Below are 26,195 nucleotides of genomic sequence, written 5' to 3'. Positions count from 1 at the left end.
GTGCAGCTTTTCTGGAAAAAAAACAAGGTAAATAAAGCTATTTTTTGCTTTACTAAAGGCACTCAAATTCCAGCACTTCTAGAAAGGTGATTTTGGAAGGAGGCACAGCTCAGTGTGGTGTGGGAGGAGAGGCCTCATGTTCTGCACATCATGGAATATTTATTCTGATAATAATTGGGAATATCAATGTGAACATCAGAAATAAATTCTCCAAAATGCCAGGAGAGGTTTGCAATGCTTTTCCAAAACTGCTACCTGGCTGAAAGGGCACTTCATTGAAAGCAAGTCAAGATGTTAAATTTTGAGATTTACCTGGAAATATCCAAGATTTGTATCTTCCAAAATAGCTCTACCTCTGCCAGCAAAGAGAGATAAACGATGTAAACTTGATCCACATTTTAAACTCACCAGCTGAGAAAGACACAAACTCAAACACCTGTTTATTACAAAAGATTTTATTGCAGTTATTTACACCCGTTCCTCGTTAAGTGTATAAATGTAAACATTTATTATAGATGTACTTCTCTTATCTTACAGTTCACCCCCTGCTCAGGTTAGATGACGTTTTTTGAAGCATACAGGTGGTGAGGAAAGTTAAGCTATATTCACAGAATATACATCTGCCTGCAGGGAGACTCCTCCAGCCCTACGCCAGCGGGATGGACACTGTCCCGTTGGCTCTGCTCCTGCTCCTCGTGTGCACGCTGGATTCCGTGATGTCCTCGGAGTGATCCTCGCTCTTCTTCTCCTTCAGGCTGTTGATGAACCTCAGGGTGATCTCGTCCCACTCCTCGGGCAGCAGCATGAGCAGGAACCCCATGCAGATGATGATGGTGGCCCCCAGCCGCACCACGCTGAAGATCATTTTGTGCTTCAACAGGTCCACGGCTGGGAGGAGAGGAAAGAACCACAGGATCAGAACAGCAGCAGGGTGGAGGATGGCACCAGGAGCAGCCTGGCACGTCCCTGTGACCCTTTGTCACACTCTGGGTGTGCCATTGGCCGTGGGGCTCTCAGATCTCCCTGAGCTTTGATCTGACAGTGCAGTGCTGGAGGTGCCACAGCTCCTCTGTCCTCACCACCCTGTGCAGGCTCTGAGGAAGCCTGGAGGGGCTGGGTTAAACCTCAAGAGTTCCATGGTGATGGGGGCTCAGCCTGGAGAAAAGGAGGCTCAGGGGGGACCTTCTTGCTCTCTGAAAGAAGAGAGTGCAGCCCCAGGTGCTGTGGCATTTACATTCTCTGGGGAAAAATCCCCTTCACCCAGGATTTTTCTCCTGGGAAGCTGAGAAGCCTCAAAGAAAAAAAGAAAACCATAATTATCTCATTTGCTTCTCCTGTGTTGTGCTCATGTGGAATGTGTTTGGAGATTGTTTACCCACAGGTGGTTGTTTCGTGAGTTTCTAGTGTGAGTGTTTTGACTCAATGGCCAATCAGTGCCAAGCTGTGTCAGGACTCTGAAGAGAGTCACAAATTTTCATTATCTTTTTAGCATTCTGTAAGTATCCTTTCTGTATTCATTAGTATAGTTTAGTCCAGTATTCTTTAATATAATACAGTATCTTAAAATAATAAATGAGCCTTCTGAGAACATGGGGGGTCAGATTCATCATTCCTTCCTTCATCTGGGGGGAATCCAAATACAATAAGGTGGGGCTCAGACTTTGCTCCCAGGGAACAAGGGACAGGAGAACCCCAAGTTGGGACAGATTGGATATTCAGAAAAAATTCTTCTCTGAAAGACTGGCAAGGCACAGGCACAGGCTGCCCAGGGCAGTGGTGGAGTCCCCATCCCTCAAAGTGCAAAAAATGAGTGGACATGGCACTTCATGGTTTAGTGAGCACAGGGATATTTGGTTGAAGGTTGAACTTGATCATCTTGGAGGTCTTTTCCAGCCTTAATGACCCTGTGATTCTGTGATTTCTGAGACAGAAAGCACTTTATGGTAACTCTTTATCCTCAACAGGCTGCATCAGCAGAGAGCACAGGAACCAGGGATGGGGAGAGAGCAGCACATGGACCAGAGAGCTCCAGGTGCCTCCAGGCCCATCCTCCCAGCTCCACAGCAGCCCCCACAGCCCACCTGAGCCTGAGGCAGCCTCCCACAGGCACGGCTTCACAGCCACATTCCCCCAAACCAGATCTTTTCTGTGCTCAAAACCCCCAGAGCGACGAGGCTGAGACTGAAGGGCAGAGAGCTGTTCAAGAGCAGAGGTTTTTCAAGGCAGGACTGTGGACTAAATTTCCACCCAACAAATTATTTAAGCAATAAACTGCTTTCTGAGTTCCCCTGGGCTCATTTTGGCAGCAGCAGCAGCAGCAGCTGTGGCACTGGTACCTGCATTTCCAGGGACGCTGAGCACGGTGCCGATGGAGATCAGGATGGGGTAGGTCAGCACCACCCCAACGTTAACCAGGATGTTGAAAGCTAGGGAAAAACAGAGAAAATAACCCATGAAAATGGGAAAAACACCAGAGTGAGGCATTTCTCCTCCACCTAGACCCTCCAGATACAATATGTGATATGAAGTATCCACACCACAACGAGGGAGTTGTCACAAAGTGATTGATTTTGTTTTTCTCTATATGAGTGTGAAATTATAGGAAATTCTTCACGGGGGAAAAGGGAGGGCTGAATGGCCTTTCACAAACCATAATACTGAGGTTATCATATTTCATGGCTTTGCACAGGCTTTAATCAGGTACAAAAAACCTGGTCTTTTGTTGTTTTGGGGGTTTTTTTTGTTACACAACAACACTCCCAGAGAGCTCCAATTTCTTTGAAAGATTAAGAAATACCTTAAAGATTGCTTAAGTTAAACTTTTCCTTCAAAGATTAAAAACAAACTTAAGTTTTTGATCATCCACAACTCAGTCCTGCTGCTGAGTCCCCTGCATGAGGTTGGGTTTCTACGCTTGGGTGATAAATTATCCCTAATTTTGGTCCCCCAGGAGCTCACAGGGCAGCTGCAGCTGTGGTTGGAGCAGCTCAAGGAGCTCCCAGCAGCTCAGCCTGGCCACAGCTCAGGATGGGATTGGCAATGACATTCTCTTTGCTTCCATTTAATAAACACTAGTGAGACAAAAACCTCTTCAATTATGGAATAAAAGAGACTTTACCAAAGGAAAGGAGGTTGTTATATGTGGAAATTAAAACGCCCTGGGGCTGAATCTAACAGATATTTTGCTGGCAATTCTGGCTCAGAAAGAGGGAGCCTTATGTGAGCCCTGCCCAGAGCCTGCAGCACCCCCAGAAAGGTGCCCAGCACTGGGGGTGCTCCTGTCAGGGCACAAACATCCCCCAGGAGCTGGTTGGAAACATGCAGCCCCTTGAAATGGGATTTACAGCAGCCAAACTGTGCCAGAGACAGGAGCATTGGTGTGGAACTATGGTAGGGATGAAAAAAATGGGCAATTAGTAGTGCTGCTTCATGTTTACTCCCTGCTATTACTGTTAATTATTAATTATTATTAATTATAACTATGCTTACCTATCAATTATTAACCGTATCTCAATTAATAGCAATGTTTCATGAAGTGTAATGAAAAATATGAATCATTTCTAAGGAGCACCAGTTTGCACAGGGACCAGAATTAATCTGTGAGAGAGCTTTGCTGCTTAAGGGGACAGGGGGAAAATTGTGCCCAAGGCCAATTTTATAAAGGGTTGGAGGGGTGAAGAGCTAGAAAAATAAATAAATAAATAGTTTTCTCACTTACCTAACCAGAGGCCAGCTACTCCACACAGGTAACCCCATGGCACAGCAGAGAAGGGGTACCAGTACTCCACTTTTGTGAAGTAGAGGATGATGGGGGTGATGGAGATGAAGATGAAGTTGAAGAAGCCCAGGGTGGACACGAAATGAGCTGCTTCCCCAAAGTTTGCACTCCCAAGAAACATTTTGAACAAAACCTACAGAGGAGAGGAGAGGAGAGGAGAGAGGAGGGGTTTAGATTCCATGGCTGTCATGGAAGCACTCCATTCCCTTGGGGAGAGTGCAGCAAGGGCCAACTTGCCACAGCCCAGCCCTTTTCCCTCACAAGAGTCTTGCAAGGGGATCTTTTGTGGGATTTCTGCCCTTTCCTGGGTTTTAGCTCCATGTCTTTACCACGGGGATGGCTGAGTCTGTATAACAAAGCTTTACACAAAATGCCACCAGGAGCAAGTGTAGAAGAACCCAGGAAAAACCAAGAATAAACCAAGAACTCAAGGACACACCATTCATGCAGTAATTGTAGAGGATTTGGGCTGTGTGTGGCAATGCTGGGGTTTGGGAAGAGGCTCCAGTGACTTCCACAGCATGACCCTGCTGTGAGAGGAAAACCAGCCTGGAAGGGCTCACTCTGTGAGAACCTGTCCTCTATGAGCTTCAATTCATGGCCTTTGAGTGACTTTTGAAAGGCCACAACAAATTTTTGAGTGAGATGAGCAAAGTCTAAAGCTGCAAGTGCAGCTTCTGATCCCACCACAATCCATTCCAAACTCGACACACGCAGCTGAAAACAAACACAGCCATGCTCAGCCCAACCTGCTCCTGAGACAGAATCCCTGCCTTTCCCAGCCCTCAGCCTCCAGAGCAGCCACTTCTTGCAAGCAGAAGGGTCCCCTATGAACGGCCTGTGCTAGGCTCACACCAGGGCTCTGAGCCCAGCCTGTGCCAGGGGGCTGCAGGGCAGACCTGGGATGAGGATGAGTTGTCCACCCTGGCTCTCCTCCCTGCTGCACATGGAGAGCCCCCTTGAAAAGTGTTGATAAACTCTTGTTGCCATGATTTAAAAATGATCTTAAACTCCTCCTGGCGTGGCAGTGGAGATTTCATTAAAGGCTCATCAAGAAAAGCCATTCTGGGTAATTGGCAGATGACAACTAATTACCCTCACGGCAGATTTCCTGACATTGTCACAACGTGAGTGACGCAGGAGCGAGGAACACAACAAAACATTTATTTTACAGCCACTCTCTTTGTATTTGTGTCTTTTTAATGTGAATGAATTTAGGAGTGCCAACAAACAGTTGTGACCTACCTTATACAGTGCAGAGGTGGAGGCTGATCCCACGGCGTAGGCCACCCCGATAATTGAATCACCCTGGAAACCATCTGCATATGCCATCATCACAATTCCTGTGATTGCCATTATTGCTGCCACTATCTGCACAGACAAAGCAAAGCAGTGTAAAGCTGAGATCATCACTGGGAGGGGCTTCTCAAGAGCGTCATCACCCACTTGCTCTGACTTGGAGCTTTCTTGTTTTCCCTTAAATAGGAAAGATCGTGGGAGAGATGTAAAGCAAAATGAAAGTGTGTGCACTGACAGGGATGTGGATCTACAGCACTGGGGCCTACTGACAGAACATCCATCATTATGGATTTTGTCAGCTAAACATCCACATTGGAGAGGCAACTGCAAGATCAAGAAATCTTAAGGTATCATGCTCTCCTGTAGAACAAAAGAAATATTTAGCAAAGCCACCAATTTGACTTGAAATGCAAACTTTAGGTGGCCAAACAGCCTGGAAATTAGTCCAGGGGAATGAGCCCTGTATTTTGGAATACCAGGATACCACAGGGAGCTCTTCCAGCTGTTTTGGCTGTGCCCTAACAGCTTTTTTTGGACAGACACGACCAAATTTCTTCATGAAGCTTTACATCTGTGCTTAGGTTTTTGGCCTCATTTGAAAGTCCCAGAGAGAGCATTTAAGGAGCTTCAAAGAAAAAGAACAGGAATCATTAACTACACCACATCTGAAATCCTGACTCCAAGAACCTTAAGGAAGTGGAAGGGAGCCCAAAGTGTTTTATTCTTTAAAAAACTCCCCCTCTGCACCTAATTGCCCTCAGCAGGTAAATGTGGGGTGTGAATTTCAAAGGCACTGAATACCCAACTTCCACTGAGTGTTTCCTGAGCCAGTGCACATCTCCTGAGCCAACACCAATGTGATATGGGCACTTTGCCTCTTGAAAACCTCAATGAACTTCATCTAAGAAACATTTAGTCCTGGATAAAACTAAGCTTCAGCTCACAGACTTCAAAGACTCCATCTCGATCCAAACATGTGCCCTCATGTAAAACAGCCTTTCAGAGCTCACAGTTTTGCCAAGAGTCCCAGAAAATCACTGACACTCACTCACCCCAGGCAGATGTGAGCCAGACTGAGGCAACAAGCACAAAAAAATCCCACAAAATAACTTCAGCAGAGCCAGTCAGCAGAGCAAAACCATGTTTCAAGGGACACACAGGACAGGGACACAGCTGACTCAGGTGAAGCTGTTCCCACACAGGGGACAATGGGGAACCCAGAATCACCTCCCAGGGCAGGGCCAATCTGTGAGGCTCCAGGTAAAAATGTCAGTGCTCCTAAATCCCATAGACATCCAGGCCAACATCTTCCCAGGAAAACTCATCTCCTGGCTGCAGCTGTGACTCCTTGCCCCTCACCATCAGCCCTATTTCACCAGTCCTTGAGGCACGCAGGTACCCCCTCACATGGCAGTGGCTGTGCCAAAGCCACAAACCCCACTGCAAGTCTGTGTCCCACCTTACTTCCATGTAAAATACCCCAACTCCAGGACACAGGTCAGGAAAACCTGAGGGTACCACTGATACTCCAAATTCACCATGAAATGGAGCTGAAATCCAGATTCCCCAGTGCTATGGTGCCTTAGGTGCGAAATGGGGGCATTCTACAGTCATCTGTCAGAGCTGGGGCAGTTATCCTCTGTTCATGGGGCAGTTTTTTCTTTATCTCTCCACAGCCAATCCTCCCTCCAGGAGATCTCTGCTGTCCATGGCCACTGAGTGTCCCTGCAGGGCTGATCCAATCCCATCATCCCATGGGGAGATGCTGCGCCCAGGGGAGGAGCCGAGCATTCCTACCTGGATCCAATCTGAGGTGCTGGGACAGCCCAGCAGCCTTTGCCCAGTGCATTGCCAGAGGAGCAGCTTCTGCTGCCCTGCATTGCCAGAGGGAGCCCAGGCCCATCTCCAGCAGCCCTGGAGCTGCAGAGGAAAACTCCCCCCTTGTGCAGGATCCCTGCTCCAGCAGAGCCACAGCTGGCACTGCAGGAGGGCTGAGCCCCCATGGGATGGGGCTGTGCCACCACCCTGACACACAGGGGGCAGGGCATGGTCTGACTCTGGCAATAGTTTTTTGAGTTTTTTGTACAATTAGATTTGGGGTTTTTTTTGGTGGTGTTTGTTTTTTTTTTTCCTAATAAAGAACTGTTATTCCTATTCCCATATCTTTGCCTGAGAGCCTTTTAATTTCAAAATCATAGTAATTTGGAGGGAGGGGGTTAACATTTTCCATTTCAGGGGAGGCTCCTGCCTTCCTTAAGCAGACACCTTTCTGTTCAAACCAAGACCCGTGGGCTGGAGTCCCCCCAGTCTCCCAGTGGTGTGATGAGATCTGGCAGGGCTTTAGCAAGAGGGCACCAGGAGGTTTCCCCCTTTTCCTCCCTAGGATAACACATTCCAGCAGTGGGGCCATCCTGGGAGACACCACAGAGGTCCCAGCCTGGAAGCAATGCCCAGGGACAGCCAGGATTCCTCAGATGTCCATTACCTCTCCTCTGGGAGTGCAGAACCCCCCTGCCCTGCCTGGCTGCCCTTCACATCCTGCCCTGCACAGAAATTGAGGATTTCAGCTGCCAGCTGGAGGATTTCCAGCAATGTGTCAGTCTCAGAAGGCAAAACAGAAGAGTCCAGAATGTAGTGATGCCCTCCTCCCAAGGGCAAGGATGGAGATTTAACTCTTGGTGCCCCCACTGCTCACTCCTTTCCTTGTGTCAGTGAAAATGAGTAGATCCATCATCCCCTTTCTTCCTATCATGAAAAACTCACTCCCAGTCTGTCTAAACCAAATTTAGAGAGCCAGATCCCTAATTTAATCAATTATTTATAAAGCCAAGCACTTTTTTCCCCCCTGAAACAACTAAAATGATGGACACATGTGGAGCATCAACACCTCCTGAGACTGGAAACAGCAAAAACATTATTTAAATTTCATGCTCAAGGCTCCTCCTGCATATTCCATACCAGGGCATCAGCACAGCTGACCTGTGCCTGCCTCAGGCTTTAGGCTTTAGAAACCTGAGCTCACATCTGCAGGCTGCTCTGCAAGGTCACAGGGAAGCAAAGGTGGCTGTCAGCTCATTAAATGAGGCTTTTAATTAATAGGAGAGTGTAGTAACTTTCTTTTGGAGCCTCCTAGGTAAGGAATGAAATTAGCTTGCCTCGGTTTTTTCCTTTTTTTCTCTGAAAGAGAGCAAGACCAACCAACAGTTTATCAGAAACATTTTTTTTCCTGTGTGGAGCACAGCAGAAAATGATGTGTAAAGAATCACAGAATGGTTTGGGTTGGAAGAGAACTTAAAAGATCATCCAGTTCCAACACCCTGCCATGGCAGGGACACCTTCCACTAGGCCAGGTTGCTCCAAGCCCCTCCAACCTGAACACCTTCAAGGATGGGGAAGAAACCTCTCTCCAGGCTGAAGTCAACATTTTCAGGGGAGAAAATGTCCCCAGACTACTCTGCACCTACCTAAAAAACATGGATTCAACTCCACACTGAAGCCCAATCAAGGGCTTAAACATGCAAACATATAAGCATGTGTCTAAATCTAAGCAGCAAAAGCCAGCAGAACTACTCAAATATGTAAAGTTTTTAAAGTATTTGTGCTTGCTTTGAGCCAAAGCTGTCTGGACTTCCCAAAGTGTAACATGGATGTGTTATTAATTTGAGAGAGAGATGTTCACAAGTGTCCAAGCAAAGGCCGGGGTGCAGGCAGGGATGGTTTTTGTGTGTCCTTGCCCAGGGCAGGAGTACTTCAAGGTACCTGAGCTCTACCTGCACTACTTTATAGATAAATAGAACCAGAGAATTGTTAAGGATGGAAAAGACTTCACTGAGTCCAGCCCTTCACCTCACACTGCCAGATCCACCCTAAACTATATCCCAAAGCACCACATCTACACATTTCCTGAACACTTCCAGGAATGGTGACTCCACCTCTCCCCTGGGCAGCCTGTTCACCTCCTGACCACCCTTTCTGTAAAGAAATCTTTCCTGACACCCAACCCAAACCTCCCCTGGTGCTTTTCTCTCTCGGGTGGGTGCTACAGCTTCACCACTGATGGCACGAGGCTCTCCCTGCAGAGCACACAACTCTGGTGCCTCAAACACAGCCACAGCAGCTGAAACGTCTGTGTGCAGCCTTTTGCAGGGCCCCCACGGGTGGGACTGTGCCATTGCACAATGGTGGAATGGGTGGGCAGCAAGACACGTTTGTCTTTAGATGTGGTATCTAAAAATCCAGCCCTGCAGCCTGGCTGGCAGCTGCTTTCAGGTGTGCAGGGAGGGTGCCAGGGGATCCCAGGGATGTCAGGCAGGTCCCACATGCCCGTGGGCATCCGTGGCCAGTTTGGGGATTGCTGCAGCCACACTGGGCTGACAGGGGGCTGGGAATTCACTGCAGAGCCACTGCTGTCCCAAGCACTTGGAACACAAACCCTGTGAGGAAGCCCTGAGGGAGCTGGGGGTGCTCAGCCTGGAGAAAAGGAGACTCAGGGCTGCCCCCATCACTCTCACAGCTCCTGAAAGGTGCCTGTGCTCAGCTGGGGCTGGGCTCTTTCTCCAGCAGCACTGACACAACCAGAGCACACAGCCTCGAGCTGCACCAAGGGAAATACAGGTTGGATAGCAGGGAAAAGTTCTTAACAAAAAGGGTGAGAAAGTTCTGGAATGGCTGCCCGGGGAGGTGGTGGAGTCCCCATGCCTGGGTGTGTTTAACAAAGCCTGGATGTGGCACTGGGTGCCAGGGTTGAGTTGAGCTGTTGGGGCTGGGTTGGACTCCATGTTCCTTAAGGTCTCTTCCAACCCAGTGATTCTGTGAATTCTGTGAATTCTGTGAACTCTGAATCCCCACCTCAATGTCACCCAGATGTGCCCGATGGCTCCGGAGCTCTGGGGCTGAGCTGAGCTGAGCTCCTTGGAAAAGCTGGCTGAGCTCCTGGGTGCAGATTTTTTCCATAAAAACATGGCTCAAGGTATAGGATTAGACCTTCATTTCTTTTCCTGTCCTCACTGCCCAAATAACCCAATTCCTGCTGCTCTCCTGAGGCATTCAGGCACAAAAAGCTGGGTCTGTGCTGCTCTGCTGTACTTTAGCTCTCCAACACTGGAGAACGTGGTTATTAACATAATTAAGTGTTATTCTGTCAGGAGAGCTGCTGGAAAACACTGTGAATTACCTCTCCAGCAATGGGCATCCAGGCTCTGCCAGTGAGCAGCGAAATCCAGTTTATGTGCAGGATTTGCTGCTCAGTTTTCCCTCCAGGTTTTTTCTCTGTGAACCCCATGGTGTTTACAGAATTCATACTAATGCATATTCATGGCAACCTTTCTTTAGTCACTGAAAAATAAATAATAACTGAAAACAGCTTTTATTTCTAGGTTTCTTAAACAGAGCAGGCTAGGAGAACACAAGAGCTATGCTTGCTCTGCCAGAAAGATGCTGCTTTGAGATGAAAATTAACTTAAAGGGTACAAAATGTTCAATTTCTTCAGATGATCAAGGGGTGGAGGGCGTTAGTTATGGTTGCTGTTATTTCTGTAGAGAACTGAGGGGTTTACACCGTGTTTATTCTTTGAGTCAGTCAGGGCTGAGGGAGGGTCACATTCACCTGATCTTTCTGTATTTTCAGCTGTGTAGGAAATAGATCTCCAGGTAGTCTGGCTTTACCTTCAAGCACTGGCTCACCTCCTCAGCCTGGCAAGCACAGTGCTCTACTCAGTGTCCTGGTGGCTGCTCCAAAAGCCAGATGAGATACCTGTACAACAGGATGTCTTGTGCTTTCATTTCTGAACCTATCACATTATTAACCAAAAAAAAAAAAAAAACCAAAAGAAGAAAGAAAAAAAAAAAGAAAAAGCTGCTGTGCCCATTTTCAAAAACCAAACTGACTTGGATGAGTGTCCTGATCCACCATGCTTTCCATGGAACTTAAATCCAGCTGCTGCTGGTCCCTTCTGGTCACAGCCACCACACCTGGCCCCAACCAGTGCCTAATGAAGTTCATGGTTTTCAATAATTAAGTCAGGACTGTGCCCAACATGACCTTGAGCCATTTCAGAGGGGAATCTGCACCAATGAACTAGCAGAAATCCCCACTACTCCTCATCCAAGGTGTGAAGCCAACAGTTTAAACTGCTGCATGTGGCAGATATGTGCATGGAAAATTACACAAGTTTGCTTTCCCCAGATCCAGGGGCACAACATTTTGTTCAAGTTCTGTTTTAAATTTTTGCAGGGTCCATTTTACTGCCAGTGAGTTTTTAAACACTTCAGTGCAAAACGCACCTCCACAGAAGAGACCTGTGTTAATTTTAAAGCAATTTTGACACATGCACATGTAAATTTGTGTGTAAAAAGTGACAGGGTAGCACAAGAAATATATATCACACATTACAAACATCTGTCTATCCAAACAAGGAATAAAACTGCTTTGGTTAGAACCTAAGCATTCACCACTAAGTTTAAAATAAAATTAACAAAATTTCAGCTCAATATGCCAAGACAGAATATGTCACAGACACATTTTATGAAAAATCCTTTCATTAGGATTTTTTCTCCTGAGAAGCTGAGAAGCCTCAGAGGAAAAGAAAAACAATAATTATCTGCTGCCGTGGAATGCAACAGGTGCATCTTTGATTGGTCCATGTTGGTTGTTTCTAATTAATGGCCAATCACAGTCAGCTGGCTTGGACTCTCTGAGAGTCACAAGTTATCATTCCATTGTTTTCCTTTCAAGCCTTCAGATGAAATCCTTTCCTCTATTCTTTTAGTATAGTTTTAATATAATATATATAATAAAATAATAAATCAACCTTCTGAAACAAAGAGTCAAGATTCTTGTCTCTTCCCTTGTCCTGAGACCCCTGTGAACACCACAAGAACAGGTTTGTATGAAAATGGAAGTTCTTCTATTGTAAGTCATCACGTTACACTTGGCTGTAATAGCTCCTTGAAATTCCCCCACTGAACTCCCTCTGAAGTTCTGAGGTCTCTAACTGATCTCTAACAAAACTCAGTGAGAAAGGCTTTCATGGTGCCCCAGTGCAGCAGTGCTGTGGCAGCACCATGGCTGATGGGTTAAAGTGCAATTATGAAAACATGAGAGAGTGGAAAAGGAGGCGCGTTCATACCCTTGCTCCCATGAACCTGTCTTTGAGCACAATCCAAGAAAGCAAGAAGACAAAAGCTTTGTTACAACAGAACAGGGCAGAGACGTCTGTGGCTGTGAGCTTCTTTAAAGCCAGTAAATACAGGTAGTTAGTCAAAGTCCACAGAATAGAAAAGGGAGCAGTCCTTTTAAGAAAGAGTTTCAGCGTCAGACCATCTTCACCAAAAATCCGACTGCATTCCCTACGGAAAGAAAAGAGTTTCAGTCTCAGCCAGGGTTTTCCTTAGCATTCACTGCAGCACAACAAACATTCATTAGGCTTTTATCCTGCTTTTCCTAACTACCCCACACGCCCAGGAGAATCCATTATTGAATTCACACAGGGAAAACAAGGCGCCATCTTCTTAAAGCAGCAATTTTGGAAGAAGAAAAGATGCGACTTACCTGGAATAATCACACTCTGTGCAACAATAATCCAGGGACTCACACACAGAAATGAAGGTTATCTATAATGCTCTGACAGCTCCCAGACTCTGCCTTCAAGGCCATGAGCACAGGGATTAGAATCACCATTTTTTCTCTGCAGCTTGCCAATTTTCTTCTTTTCTTGCATTGCTCCAAGCCCTGTTTTCATTCTTGCTGAAATATATTTTTATGTATGGCCAAGGAAGCTTTAAGAATTGCCTAAAGATACTCAAAGAGACTGCCAGACACAGAGTGGTGGGGAAGGGAGCCACCAGGCAGTGGGAGTGAGCCAGGCACACAGGAGTGTGAGAGAAGGAAGGGAAAGGGAGGGGAAGGTATTTAACAGCTTCGTTTTATTGTACAGTGAAAAGCTGTGTTTTCTAGGAGACACCTCCTTGAGAATTAAATTGCAAACAGAACCCCCAGATACCCAAACACTGTATCCCACACAGCTCCAGCGAGCCGTTTGCTTCTTGGGATTTCAGGAATCCCAAAGTGGGAAGGATGTTTTTTAGCAACTCCACTGTCTGCACTCTTGGTTGAAGGCATTCCTGAAGATATTCCCAGTGTGCTTCACTTCTTGGCATGGCAGGCACCCTGGCACTGCTTAAAACACGGGAGGTCCCACAAGTGACCCCAAAAAGCAGTGGGGTGAACCAAGGCACCCTCAACCTGCAGCACATCCTTCCAAGGAAAGGGACATGGAGGGAGTAATCCAAATGCCCTCAGGCTCCAAAGTGCTCTGTGTCTGGAAGATTGCTAAAACATTCATTATGCAGAACTAATTAGCAACTTCAAAGATTGAGCTGCAATGTGATGGCAAAAATGTTTGTTATTTGGGGGTGGTGGGGGTGGTCTGATAACTATCCTGATTTGGAAGACAAAATTGTTTTCAGGGCCCCTTAAACATTTTTACTATTTCTTGGGAATTTTGCTGTTAAAGACATTGCAGTTTTTTTCCTCTTAAGATTGGAAACTATCACTTTCATTTTGAGGAAATCAGAATAATAACATCTATGTAATAACTGAGATCAGCGACATCTTAACTTAAATGGTTTTATGATTCAGCTTAATAACCACTCATTTCTTGATGCCACTAAGGCAGCCTCGTGTACAAAGCAATCATTTCTGATAAAAATAAATTCCATTCTCAAACTCTGTGTACTCAGGCTGGTGGATCTGCTAATTATCTCCTTCACTCTAGTTGACCTCAACACTCTCAGGAGTCCTGTTCACCAAAGATCAGGATAAAAATGTTTAAAATACAAAAAAGAACAGCTACTGGCGTGCATCATTTATCTGAGATGGAAAGCAAACACTCAGTGAAGCAAATAAATGAATGCCTAACTTTGCAGGCTTTTGTAACTCTGATTTCAACAGGAGTTAGAGGTGACAAGTTTTCTCCTTGTGGGAGAAGGGACTCAGTGGCAGCACATCTGTGTTCCTTGGCATGCAGATATAGCAGATTACCTTTATTTTATATATATATATATGTATATATATATATATAAAACAATATAATAGATATATAATCAATATAATATATAAAATCTATAAAATACATCATATAGTAACATATTATATTAAAATATAATATACTATTATACTATATATTATTATACTTATACTTATACTTATACTTATTATTATTATTAGGCTATATATATATATATATAATTATATGGGCTATTTAAGCAGGTGAAAGGGCCTCCATCACACACAGCAGTGACCAGACAAAACAGGGGCTGGAGGTTCCTCAACTCTCAGCGAAGAAAATACAACAAAGTCTCTGACAGGGTCAGGCTGAGTGAGGCAGAAACTTGATGAATTCACCCCTGTGCCTAGGAGAGCTCCATGAATAATGCTCAGTCAGTGAGGAGATTGGGAGAATACTTTATTTTCCCAGTCAGATTGCCTGAGGCTTTCTGAGGGCTGGTGGCTCAGTGGTTAACTCAGCCTTTTTGACATGCAACTAAAATTAAACTTGCAGGAGTTTTCAGACATGACAGTGATTAAAACCCTGGGCTTAGGAGAGGGGGCTCCATGGAACCCTCCCCACACAAATAATGCTGCAGGCTGCTGCCTTAGAGGCACAGACACATCTAGGGACAGCTGACCCTGAAACTACGACACAAACTATTTCCAAATGCACAAGAAGTCTATTTAAAACCTGCCCTCTAACACAAATAACTCTTTTTCCTTGCAGGTAGTCCTCAGCTCTGGGCAGTGTGCCATGCTCTCAGGAATTACAGCACCTCAGGGCAGTCGTGCAGCTTTGCCTCTGGCACCCACTGAACAGCTCTGTGCCCTCTCAGTTATTCTGCTGCCAGGCCCTGCACAGGAATGGGTTTGTTCCCTCCTCTGGAGTGAAATCCAGCAGCTGGTTTTTAGTAGCTCACAGAGGAAAACAGCAAACAGGCAGAGACCTGGGGCACAGGAACACAGGGAATGAATGCAGTGACATCACCTGGATTAGCACTTGGCAAGGCCCCAGTGACATGAGGGCAGCAAATGACACAGCAGCCCCTTCTGGGAGCACAAATTCAGTGCGTCTGCCTAAATGATGGCATCTGCAGCAATAAAATACCTCCCTGCTCCACTGCAGGGGTGTCCTGGATTGCCAAGCACTTTGTATTCTATTTGCCATCTTCTGTTCAGTGGGCTGTTTTCCTTATCTCTTCCACAACCACTCCTCCCTCAGGAGGGGACACCTGCTGATAACAGCCATGGAATGTCACTGCATGGCTGATAAGAGCTACAGCATCCCATTGGGAGATGTGAGCCCAGAGGGAGGAGCCAAGCATTCCTGCCTGGATATAATCTGGAGGTTCTGGAACACCAGCATGGCTTTCTCCACTGGATTCCCCACAGGAACAGCAGCTGTCTCTTCCCCTGGATCTTCAGAGGCAGAGACTGCACCTTTCTACAGGATCCCTGCTCCAGGAGAACCACCCCTGACACTGCAGGAGGGCTGAGCCACAATTCCAATGGGACTGCTGCCAACACCCTGACCCACAGGGTGTCAGGTTGTGTTCTGACTCTGTCAGTGTTGTTTTGGTTCACTGCATTGTTCACTTTATATTTTTATTTTCTTCTCTAATAAAGAACTGTTATTCCTGCTCCCATATTTTTTGCCTGAGAGCCCCTTAATTTAAAATTTATAACAATTCGGTGGGAGGGGGTTTACATTTTCCATCTCAGGGGAGGCTCCTGCCTTCCTCAGCAGACTCCTGTCTTTCCAAACCAAGACAAGGGGGCAGGCACAAAACTGAGTGTGGCTGAGCTCCTTGGTGAGTTGTGTCCCCAGCACTGGCTGAATCTGAGCCAGCAGAAAGGGCCTGACCAGCTCAGTTTGTCTGCTGGAGAGCTGCAGCAAAGGGAAAGGGGATCTGCAGAGCCTGGCTCAGGAATGCTGTGTCCCACAGGAAGGGTCCATGGGGATAGATTGTTCCTGATGTTCCCTCTGAAAAACCTCAGCAGAGCAGCTCTGGGTTTGCTGTTCCACAGGTGGCTGAGGGAGCTGCACTGAGCTGCTGCTGCAGCAGAGGGACAGCACTGTGGGTGACAAACATGCAGTGACAGTTTCATACACACAAATACCAACCCATGGCTCAGTCTGCACTTCAGGGGATGCTCACTTCTCCTTATCCAAGAGATCCAACTCTTCCCAGTGTGTTTTGTTCACATTAAACCTGCACATACCAATGCTTCCCCTGGCCAGTGCCTCAGGCTGGCAAGAGCTGCAGCTCCAATCTCAGCTCTCACACCATGGGTGGATCCTGGCAGGAAGCTGCTCAGTGTCACAGTGCTTGTCCTTGAGAAGCCAAGGTGCCAGATGGGGAGGCAAAATGTACTGACATTGAAAATTTCACCCACCTATTGCACAGCACAACTGCATCAGGCTCCTAAGTCGAGTCTGTGCAGTGTCTTCTGCTGTGGTAAATGCTCGGAGGGTTAAATTTCCTATTTCTGAGCCTCCTGAACTTCAGATCATCTTATCCAGCACTAATACAAGGAGTTTCAAGCTCTTTATGAGGGACATAGCTTTTATTTACAATACTGAGGGGATACCAAGAGCTGTCTTCTGCCTCAAGACAACCAAGACAGTTCAGATAAATGCAGCAGTGAGGTCATAACCATGAGTTATTTTCTCAGACCACAAGATTGAATCTCTAAGCTAAAGTGTGAAAAGTAGGAAACACACAATCTGTAATCTCAAATATTATAATAATAGAAAGCTACAGTGGTTTGGGTTGGAAGAGACCTTAAAGCCCATCCAGTTCCAACACTCTGCCATGGGCAGGGACACTTTCCACTATCCCAGGTTTCTCCAAGCCCCATCCAGCCTGGCCTGGAACACTTCAGGGGTCCAGGGGCAGCCACAGCTTCTCTGGGCACCCTGTGCCAGGGCCTCACACCCTCAAAGTCAAGAATTTATTTTCAATATTTAATCTAAACCTACCCTTTCTCAGTCTGAAGCCATTCCCTGTCCTTGTCAAAAATCCACCTCTCTTGCAGCTCCTTTAGGTACTGAGCAGCCTAAACTTTCCAGAAAGCCAATCTAAAGTTGAGGATTGAGACTCCTGTGGTTCCAAGTGGAATTTATTAAAGGAGCAGTGGCTCTCTGCAGCTTTGCCAGCCTGGGGCAGCACTCTGCAAGTCACTTCCAGGATCACTGATCTCTGCCAAGATGTCACAGATATTGTTTGTTCAGATCCACTGGGAGTATCTGCTGGACAAAATGCCTGATTGTCTTTAAAGCTCCTGGAGAGTAACTACATCCTCCAGAAACATAGAGATAAATCACCTCTGGTCTCCAAGGAAAGCCTGGAACTGCTGCAAATGGGTTTATTGACAAGAATTAGCTACTGCACAGGAATAAAACAGGCAAATGAAGCAGCAAGAAATCTTACAAAATGTAATAAAAAACCTCATAACAGGAACAATATCAAGAATGCAAATCAAGAAAATACACAAACAATTAATGCAGGTTTGAAAACACCCCTGAACAGGTTGGGTGAAATGACCTCCAAAGATCAAATTCAATCTGTCTACAAGTTAAAACTACATATTTTCAATCCTTTAGGTTCCCAAAAAATAGAGAGCTCATCCTGAGGAGATGCTCATCCCTTATCCAATTTGTAAGAGTTTGGACAATCAAGTTGTAACACAGCACTGAGCAAGTAGTTGCTCTCCCTGATGAAATCATTATTTACCAGCAGTTACCTCCTCCTTGGGACGTGAGTTCATGACATATCTGGAATAAGAAATACTCTGGGAAGATTCCCATCACCTCTAACACTATTCCTGAGTCCACACATTCACTGCAGAAATTCCTGTGGCATCTAAGACAGTGTCCTCAACTTTAAAAGCTCAATTCTTAACAGCTGGGGAAATATATAAATTATTTAAGCACAGGAATTTTTTATGCATTGCCCAAAAACGTTGCTCTGATAGAGATATAATGAATGAACCAACTGCCGGGGATTTATCTGCAGGGATATTTCTTCTCATCTTCTTCCTTATCTGCTGTGCAATTGTTATTACTTCACCCCACATGCAGAAGCCAAGCTGACACTGTTCATGTTCTCACAAACACTCCAGCAGAAATCTGAATGAAGCATCATTAACAGACAAAGCACCAGGGTTTGCAGAGAAGCACTTAATTAAGTGCAACTGTTCAATTTCAGTCACACTGATTTGACAGAAATGATAATTTAGGGCCAAATTACATCCCAGACCCTGGCAAAAAGCAGCTGAGGGAAGAGTTTGGCCCTGCTGCACTCCAGCCAGACAGTCACAAATGGGATTCCTGTGTGCTCAGGGACAGCAGGAGCCAGGGATGGGCCCCACACTGGGTAATTCCTGCTGGAATTTTGACAATTCTGCTGGAGTCAGGCAGGTTCTTTTCCAAGCAAACCTGCACTGAAAGAACAGAATTGGATCTCAGCCCAGAATGACCCTGTGAATCCCTTCCCTCCCTGGGCAAGGTGTGGTGTCTCTTGGTGAGCTGAGTTTTGTCCTGTCCTTTAAAGCAGCTCCCATGTCACTGTCAGATCAGTGGAATAACAGAAGTGGAGGAGGAGCTGTGAAATCAATTGCCACAGAATGTGAGGTACCTCCAAGCCCTGCAGACAGATTAGATGTGGTTTTCCTCAGAACTGCCCAAGGTGAAGCTCAGCTGCAGCACTGGTGGTTGGACTGGATGATTTCTTTGGGTTCCCCCTTAACCTTGTATTTCTCTGACTTCTCAGGGGCTACTGAAAAGGGATTTATACATTTCCAGCAGGAGGAGAGGGCAATTTGCATTCTGCTGTACTTGCTCAGCACGGAGAACAAGCCATGGTCTTCCCCATGGAAATCACCTCCTCAGCTCTGAGCATCTTTCTGCCCAGCTAGGAGCTGGTTTGGTTGTACCCAACACTGCTATTCTATCATAAATGGACCAGGACAGATTCATCAATGGCCTGATCCAGGCAAGAACACAAAATATAGAGATATTAGACTACATAACAGCAAGATTATAAGCAGATTATTGACCTTTTCAACTCATTAAAAAAGCCCTTTAACAATCAGGTACCCGTTTATTCAGCACACATCACTCATCTGTCAGCCTCCTGTGAGCTATTTATGAATGAGGTTTTCTGCAGCATGACCTTTATTCTGACACCAGGGGAGGAACTGAGCACAGCAGTGATCTCAGCCCTCAGGAATTAGGTTTTTTAAAGGGATACTGCCACGATAAAGCCTACCTGAATTTTTTGATTGGAGACTGCTTTTCCTGTGCAGTTGCAAGGTGCCCGGAATAATAAATGGGAAAAATCATAATGTTCCAGTTTGTTGAGAACCAAGTCATGAAAAAGGGACAGTCAAAGGTCTCAAAAGTGATTTTGACAAACTGTGTGGTCCCAACCCAGGAGGAAGAGACGGACAAAATGATCAGGAATCTCCAGATTAGCTTGAGAAATGTGGATGTGCAAGACTGGCATCGTGTCTGTCCTTCAGCTTCTTGGCTGCTGCTCTCTGTGTGCGTCTGTGTTCCTTCTTCTCCTGAAAGAGAAAAACAAAAGGAAGAATAGAAAAAGAGTTGTACATGTAATGAATGCATTCAGAATAATTCTTGGCAAAACCTCCAATTCTGTCCAAGTCACAAATCGTCCCTTGACTTCTCCCTATAGCTCCTCTATGTCCCACAAATACTGAAATCCTGCACAAAAGTATTTTAATAATACCAACTCTGTCACTTCAAGGAGGCAGAACCAAACACAAACACAACAGTGAGGGCTGAGGTAACAGCATTACAAATAAGCTGTTGTCACTATTTGCTTTATCAGCCCTTCATTCCCTCTGCCAGCAAACCTCCAGAATAAAATGTTACAGAGGCAAATTACTGTGCATGTGTGCAACACAAGAGCTCTCTGAGCCTGCAGGTCTGGAGACAGCACCAAGTTCTTATTCCTCAACACTTTAATTCCACAACCACTTTTATTTACAAGCTGGGGTGGAAAGAAATAGTTTGGCTTTATGTACCCAAGCAGAGAAAGGCTTTTTGCAGTCAGGTTGGTGTACTTACATTTCTGAAGTTAACAAAGGAAACTGGACAAAAGTGAAGCTTGGCATGGCTAGAAATAAAACCTCTGCACATCAACAAGGAGCAACAGGAGAGTTGGCATTTCCCACTTCAGCACAGTGGTTTTGGTTTTTTCCAGGGGTTTTCAGACCTAAGTGCACATTTCCTAACACAAGTGGGGAGAATGTAATCTCACTGACTGGTGCCTTGCTCTCCAGACAGATCTCCCAGAGATGCAACCCATGATCCCTTCTTTGCTCTCCTAGATCCCTGCTGAAAACAAGGAGCACTAACACTGCTGTCCTGGGAGCCCACAGGGCAGCACTGAGCTCCAACCATTCACCCTGTCTGACCTCAACACAGTCTGGGAGAAGAAACAGGAGTATCTTCTAAAAATCATGGCCTGAAGCTATTCTTAACTACTCCCATCAATTATCAGCCACATTAATACATGATGTGATGTACAGTAGAAACAATATGATTTTGAGAGAAGTTACAGATGCACTGAGTGAGAGCATACACTGCCCTATAGCCAGCTTTTACGTGACAGAGGTATTCTTTCACAATCAGGTATAATTTCCTTTCATATTATTGGTTTTGCTACATTAGCCATAAAGAAATGTCGAACTGGGGTTCCAAGCTATTACTGTAAATAAATATTACACATAAAAAAAAGATTTATCATAGCAGGAAATGCTATTGATTTGCTATTCTTGATTTGGAATCAAGAATTTTCCTAACTAGGACATGGAGCTTTTTGCAGTTGCAATTGTGTGATGTGTTTTTTCCCTAAAAATAATCTGTATTCAGTGGCTCCATTGTTTAGTGATGAATCAAGAATTTAAATAAAATTACAGGTTTATTAAAAACATGCAGAGGATAATCAGCCACGGGTCTGAAAAGGCAAGCATCCTTTTAGCATTCTCCTTGGCTGCTGAGAGAAAGTAGATATTTTTATGGTACTAATAATGACTGACATCTATTGAAAGGTAAATTACAGTTTATTTGCAAGTTAGAATGGCTTAAAAAGAATATATTATAGTAGCATCAACTTGCAGGTCTTCCTGCCAAGTAAAACTACCATGCAATTAGTCCTTTTCCAGCTACCACTTAAAATAATCACACAATGATAGAAGAATAAAGCACTTTTAGCCATGCTTTTTATTTTCCAATTACACAATAATGATGCAATTGGTGTCATTATGCATGACACCACCATCAGCATTTGATTTGGATGTTACAGTCCCAGGTCTGAGTATCAGGGAAAGGCACAGAAACACACACTTGTTGCAAGACCTACCTTGGATTTAAAGACCTGTGTAAGTTTTAGCCTGAATAAATGCACAGTGGGGAGCTGCTGTAAGTTTTTAATCAGTGGGATTCATTCCTTGTGATGTAGTTAGCAAATAACTGTGTGTTCAGGATGAACATGTTGTCTGGGGCCCCTTTATATTTAATGATAATGGAAAGGCATGGTGAGAGGGGAGCTGATTCCATCCTCATATATCTACATCTATCTACATCTAAGCTCACTGGAGGCACTTAACTCTAGACCAGATATTTGCAATTAACTTAAGTGAAATTGTGATTGATTCCCCGTGACAGAGCAGCTTGACAGCTGCTTTCAAAATCCAAGGGATGTGCACACCTAATTCCTGGCCAAAGAATCAAAAGGACAAAATAAGAAATAGATTTCAAAATAATGACGGGGGTGAGCCACAGGGTGAGCAGGCACATGGTTCCGATTACAGAGGTTTAGGGATTTCCAAGTCATGGAGCAAGCACTTGTGTTTAGACACCAAATGATAGTGAGGAGAAAACAAATTGATCAGCCAAACTGATCAGCCAAATGATAATGAGGAGAAAACAAACTGATCAGCCAAAGTGGCTGGGAGACAGTATGTTACAACTGGCAAGGTAGCAGAAATCCCTGGGGTCTGCATTTGGATGGGACTGGAACAAACCAAGAGACTTATCCTGGGAAGAGCACAGAAACCAAGGTGAAAGAACAGGTAAGAATGCAGATCACACTGCAGGTGACACAGGGAGATGTCACTGGCCAATGGCAAACTGTGTGGAAGGCAGTAGGCAGAAACAGCCCTGCATGGTCCCTTGGCCACAGTGCAGTTCTTACTGACAAGATGGTCACAGAAGAGCCTTTTGCTTGCAGCGTTCAGAGGAGTGAGATGAGGAAAATCAAAGCCTACAGCTTTTCATCAGAACTCTTCTGGCTATTTGGCAACTAGACCCTAGAAAATTACATTCTTTGTATCTGCTTACCTACTGGGTCAGTTGTAGTTAGACTTCTCTGATAAGGATAGGAAGATCAGGATCAAAAGGGAAATTAATAAATGCAAAGTAAGTGTTTAGAAGAGTTTGATGTCCAGACACTACTCAAGTGGCCTAGAGCCCTTTCTTGGAGAAGATGGATTCTGATTTTGGATGTACCTTAGTGCCACCATGCACAGTTATTTCAGCCTGATATCTGGAAAAATGAAATTTGGTTTTCTGATTTCTTAGCTATGATTAGATTTGATCTTAACTGCAAGATGCTGCATCAGCTCCTGGCAGCAATGATCACCTCCAATACTCTTCTGAGGCTTTCCATCAAGAGAGTACTCCTGGAGCACAAGATCCCTCTGTTTTCCAACACAAGGAGGAAATGGGTGACTCTTGCTGCCATCAGAGATACAGTGACAAGAGGAAGGTTCAGCTTCCCCAGGTCCAGAGCGCAAGGGAGATCCAAACTCTTCTTCCTCCCCTTTTTGCTCACAGTATCTACACAGGCAGTCTTCCAAAGAACTCAGGCAATTAAATAGTTTCCTTCCGAAAAGATCAGACAGTTAAATTATTTCACTCATTTAAAGTCTCTCCTCCTCAACAGAGTGGTTTAGCAGACTCACAAGCCTGTGGCTGCACATTGCAACTGCTCCCATCCCATCCCTGCAGCTGCTGGATGGCCACCACGGTGAAGAGGTCAGTGTTCACCACACCTACAGGTTCATTTGAGCTAAACTTCTGCAGTGAAGTTCTGCAGTGAAGCTGACTGTTGATCTGAGCTGTGATGGTCTTCCCTAGAAATCCTTCCACCTGCTGCTCCTTCTCTTCCTCTTCATCAGACCATCTGTGGGCGTGAGCTGAGGTCATCACTGTCTTTGAGACGGAACTCCTAAGGGTTCTGGCATGTGGCCAGGCTGAAGCTGAGGAGACACAACCACTCTGTGAAACCTAACCGTGTGTTGGGGTTAACCAGCTCTGAGGATCCTCCACGCCTCGCGCTGTGCCAGGCGCCTCATGCACGTCGTGTACCTGTGAATCCCAGGCTTCTCCTCCCGTCTGTGCCACCTTCCTGCTGGAATTCAGGACATCCCTCTGGCTGCCCTGGATTGCTCAAAGCCCTGCCACGGGGCTCAGAGACCTTGGCACAGAGCCCAAGACACCTGTGATTTTGATTACAACCCATGGAAAAAATTACCAACCTTATATGAGGATCTGCAAGCCATGAAAGTCTAAGTAGAATAATAATTAGTTTGTCACAGGGTGAAAAATAGATTTTTGGGGCTTTTAGAATGGGGGTTCAGGAGGCAAGATGGAGGGATCTGGGCGTGTCCAGCCTTTCTCCTTCTTCTTCTTGGCCTCCATCTTCTGCTGTGATGGTGCCACTTTTGGATTGGTTTAGAGTAGAAGCTCACTGTCTAATATCAGTGACAGGTATTGAGAAGTTATGGTAAATAATGTACACGTAGTTTTTAGTATAAAAAGATAACACCAGAATGCCTCTGTCTGACCTGCTGAACGGACCTCAGCAGGCCAGAGAAAGAATGTTATAGATAAGAAACAATAAACAACCTTGAGAATGAGACCAGAAGAGTTCTGACTCCTTCTTCAACTGCTGGGCTGGGAAAAGAGACTTTCTAACACATCTCGGGGTCATCCTGACCAGCAGAAGTCCCGAGACCTTCCCGCTCACCCCCAGGCTCGGGAAGGACCTGCACGGGGCAAACCAAACCTCAGCATGCTCGGGCCCTGCCCCATCTCTGCAGAGACAGAGGGAAGAGCCAGGAGTGTGGCTGTGGGTTCCTACCTGATCTGCTCTGCCTCTCGACTCTGCTGTGCCGACAGATTCCCGAGGGACTTCGATTCTGCAGCTCAAGAATGGGAGCAGCAGAATCTTCAGCAACAGATAGAGGGGAGAGCTGCCTAGTCATGCCTCTGTGTCTGCTGGGGCAGTTGCCTCCTGGCTTGCATTGGATGACAGATGATCGTGAGGCACCTGAGAAGAAAGAGTTTTGCATCAGTTTTGTCTGGAAAGTCCCCGGAGGAACGCGGGGCTTTCAAACAGGCTGGCAGTGAAATGCATACAAAAGGAAGCGCACGGCAGAAAATGCAGGTTTCAGCTCTGCTCAGGATAAAGCAAATAAGTGAGTAAATAAATACTTAACTCTCTCCCCCCTTACAGATAAAAAGGTGCTGCATGAAAACCAGTCTTCCCCCTGAAGAAACGAGAGCCCCATGCTGCAGTGTATTCTCAACCCCACGGCTCCGTGTCCACAGGGCCTGCACATCAAAGGAATTTGTACTCACGTGGGGCCCTTCCTGAGCACTGGCACTGAATCAGGCCAGAGGAGAGCTCACCACTCCCCCTCAGGGTGGGAAGGAGGGCTGAGGAACCACTGCCTCAGTGCTGGGAGCCCCTCTAGAGGAGAGCTTCCTCTTTCCATCCTCCAGAATGATCCCTGAGACTCTCGTATGGAATGAAGCCATGGTCACTCACAGGTCTTTTGGATGAAGATTTCTGCTACAGGACTGAAGATGATGATTTTAAGCATTTACAAACACCAAATCAGAATCTCCACATCTTCACAGAAGTTGCTTTTTCTTCCTCTGCTATGTGCAGACAACTCCAAGATGAGACATTTCACACGGAGGCTGGACAGAGGCATGAGGTGGCAGAGAAGCCCCAGGTCCCAGAAACACCAGTGCTACCAGATGAGAAATTTTCCAGTGAGTAGGACACCATATTTAATGAGTAAGAGCATGAAAGGCCGGATTAAGAATCAGGAATCAACACAAGGAGTGCAGTGCTGGAATCCATCAGTGTGACTGGTGATCGATTGTACAAGGACTTCCAAATTTATTGAAGGTGTCTCTGTAAGAGGTCAACACATGAGCAGCACAAGAGAGTCTTCTTGTCCAGCAGAAAGTCAGGATGACAGGCCATTCTGGCAGATATAAATGTGTGTTCATGGCCAGCTGAGATCACCCAGTGCTTGTTTTGCAGCTGCCACTTCAACTGGTGACCATCTCACCTAAATTTGTGGAAGATACCCACACCCAGAGCAGCCACTGACCTTGCTGTGACTTGGAAGGATTTAACATGATAATCTCAACTACTTCATATTGAAAAGAATACAAAAATAGACACAAAGCCCATGTGTAAGGTGCCACATGTGTAACAATTGTGGCAGAAATCCCAGAAGGGAACATTTTTTGTTGCAACACGACCCATTCCAGTGCACTTTGAGCAAAACACACCAAACTCAACTACTACTTGGAAGTATATTCCAAAGCAAGGGCTGTATCCAAGACTCAAGAATTGAGACAGGACTCTTGCCAGTGGGTTCATGCAATCTTCCATGGACTTAAAGGTGTGTTGGGTTCACCAAGTCTAATAAAGACCGATGTATAAAATATGGAATTATACAGAAAAAAAAAAAATCCCTCAGCCTATTTAGAGCCTGCAAGGTTTATTTTTACCTACCAAGTAGAAAAGTGACTCAACCAGCAGCTGACCCCCTCCAGATGGTCTTTCTCAAGATGCTCTTCCCTTTCTTCTCCGTCCATTATGAGGGAACCCTGACTCAAGGGGGGCACCCAAGTTTACAATCCAAGTGATGATAAAGTTCTACAAATCCAATCAATGCAGTAAACAACCCACACTCTATGACAGCAGACCCACAAACCCGCTTTGAAAAATT

At 45.7% G+C, this 26,195-nt stretch overlaps 1 protein-coding gene across 4 annotated transcripts in view; it reads right to left on the bottom strand.

Annotated features, from left to right (window-relative positions):
* Positions 1-439: 439 nt before the first annotated feature.
* SLC35F4 (solute carrier family 35 member F4) overlaps positions 440-26,195 on the bottom strand; it is a 118,413-nt gene continuing 92,657 nt past the window's right edge. Inside the window, exons 2-8 of one of the 4 annotated variants that reach the window (XM_066552798.1) lie at positions 24,302-24,490; positions 19,400-19,697; positions 12,205-12,424; positions 5,024-5,149; positions 3,719-3,911; positions 2,337-2,426; positions 440-888 (exon numbers count right to left, since the gene is read on the bottom strand). In XM_066552798.1, coding sequence (XP_066408895.1) covers positions 647-888; positions 2,337-2,426; positions 3,719-3,911; positions 5,024-5,149; positions 12,205-12,424; positions 19,400-19,697; positions 24,302-24,490 — 1,358 coding nt within the window. In that variant the 3' untranslated portion in view covers positions 440-646. Of the gene's footprint in view, positions 889-2,336; positions 2,427-3,718; positions 3,912-5,023; positions 5,150-12,204; positions 12,425-12,626; positions 12,743-19,399; positions 19,698-24,301; positions 24,491-26,195 lie in introns of those variants that run through there. The other 3 variants (XM_066552799.1, XM_066552800.1, XM_066552801.1) reach the window with 3 other exon arrangements.

The sequence above is a fragment of the Molothrus aeneus genome, chromosome 6, assembly GCF_037042795.1.
Source record: "Molothrus aeneus isolate 106 chromosome 6, BPBGC_Maene_1.0, whole genome shotgun sequence".
Lineage (NCBI taxonomy): Eukaryota > Metazoa > Chordata > Aves > Passeriformes > Icteridae > Molothrus > Molothrus aeneus.
This window is presented reverse-complemented; position numbering and strand designations above follow the sequence as displayed.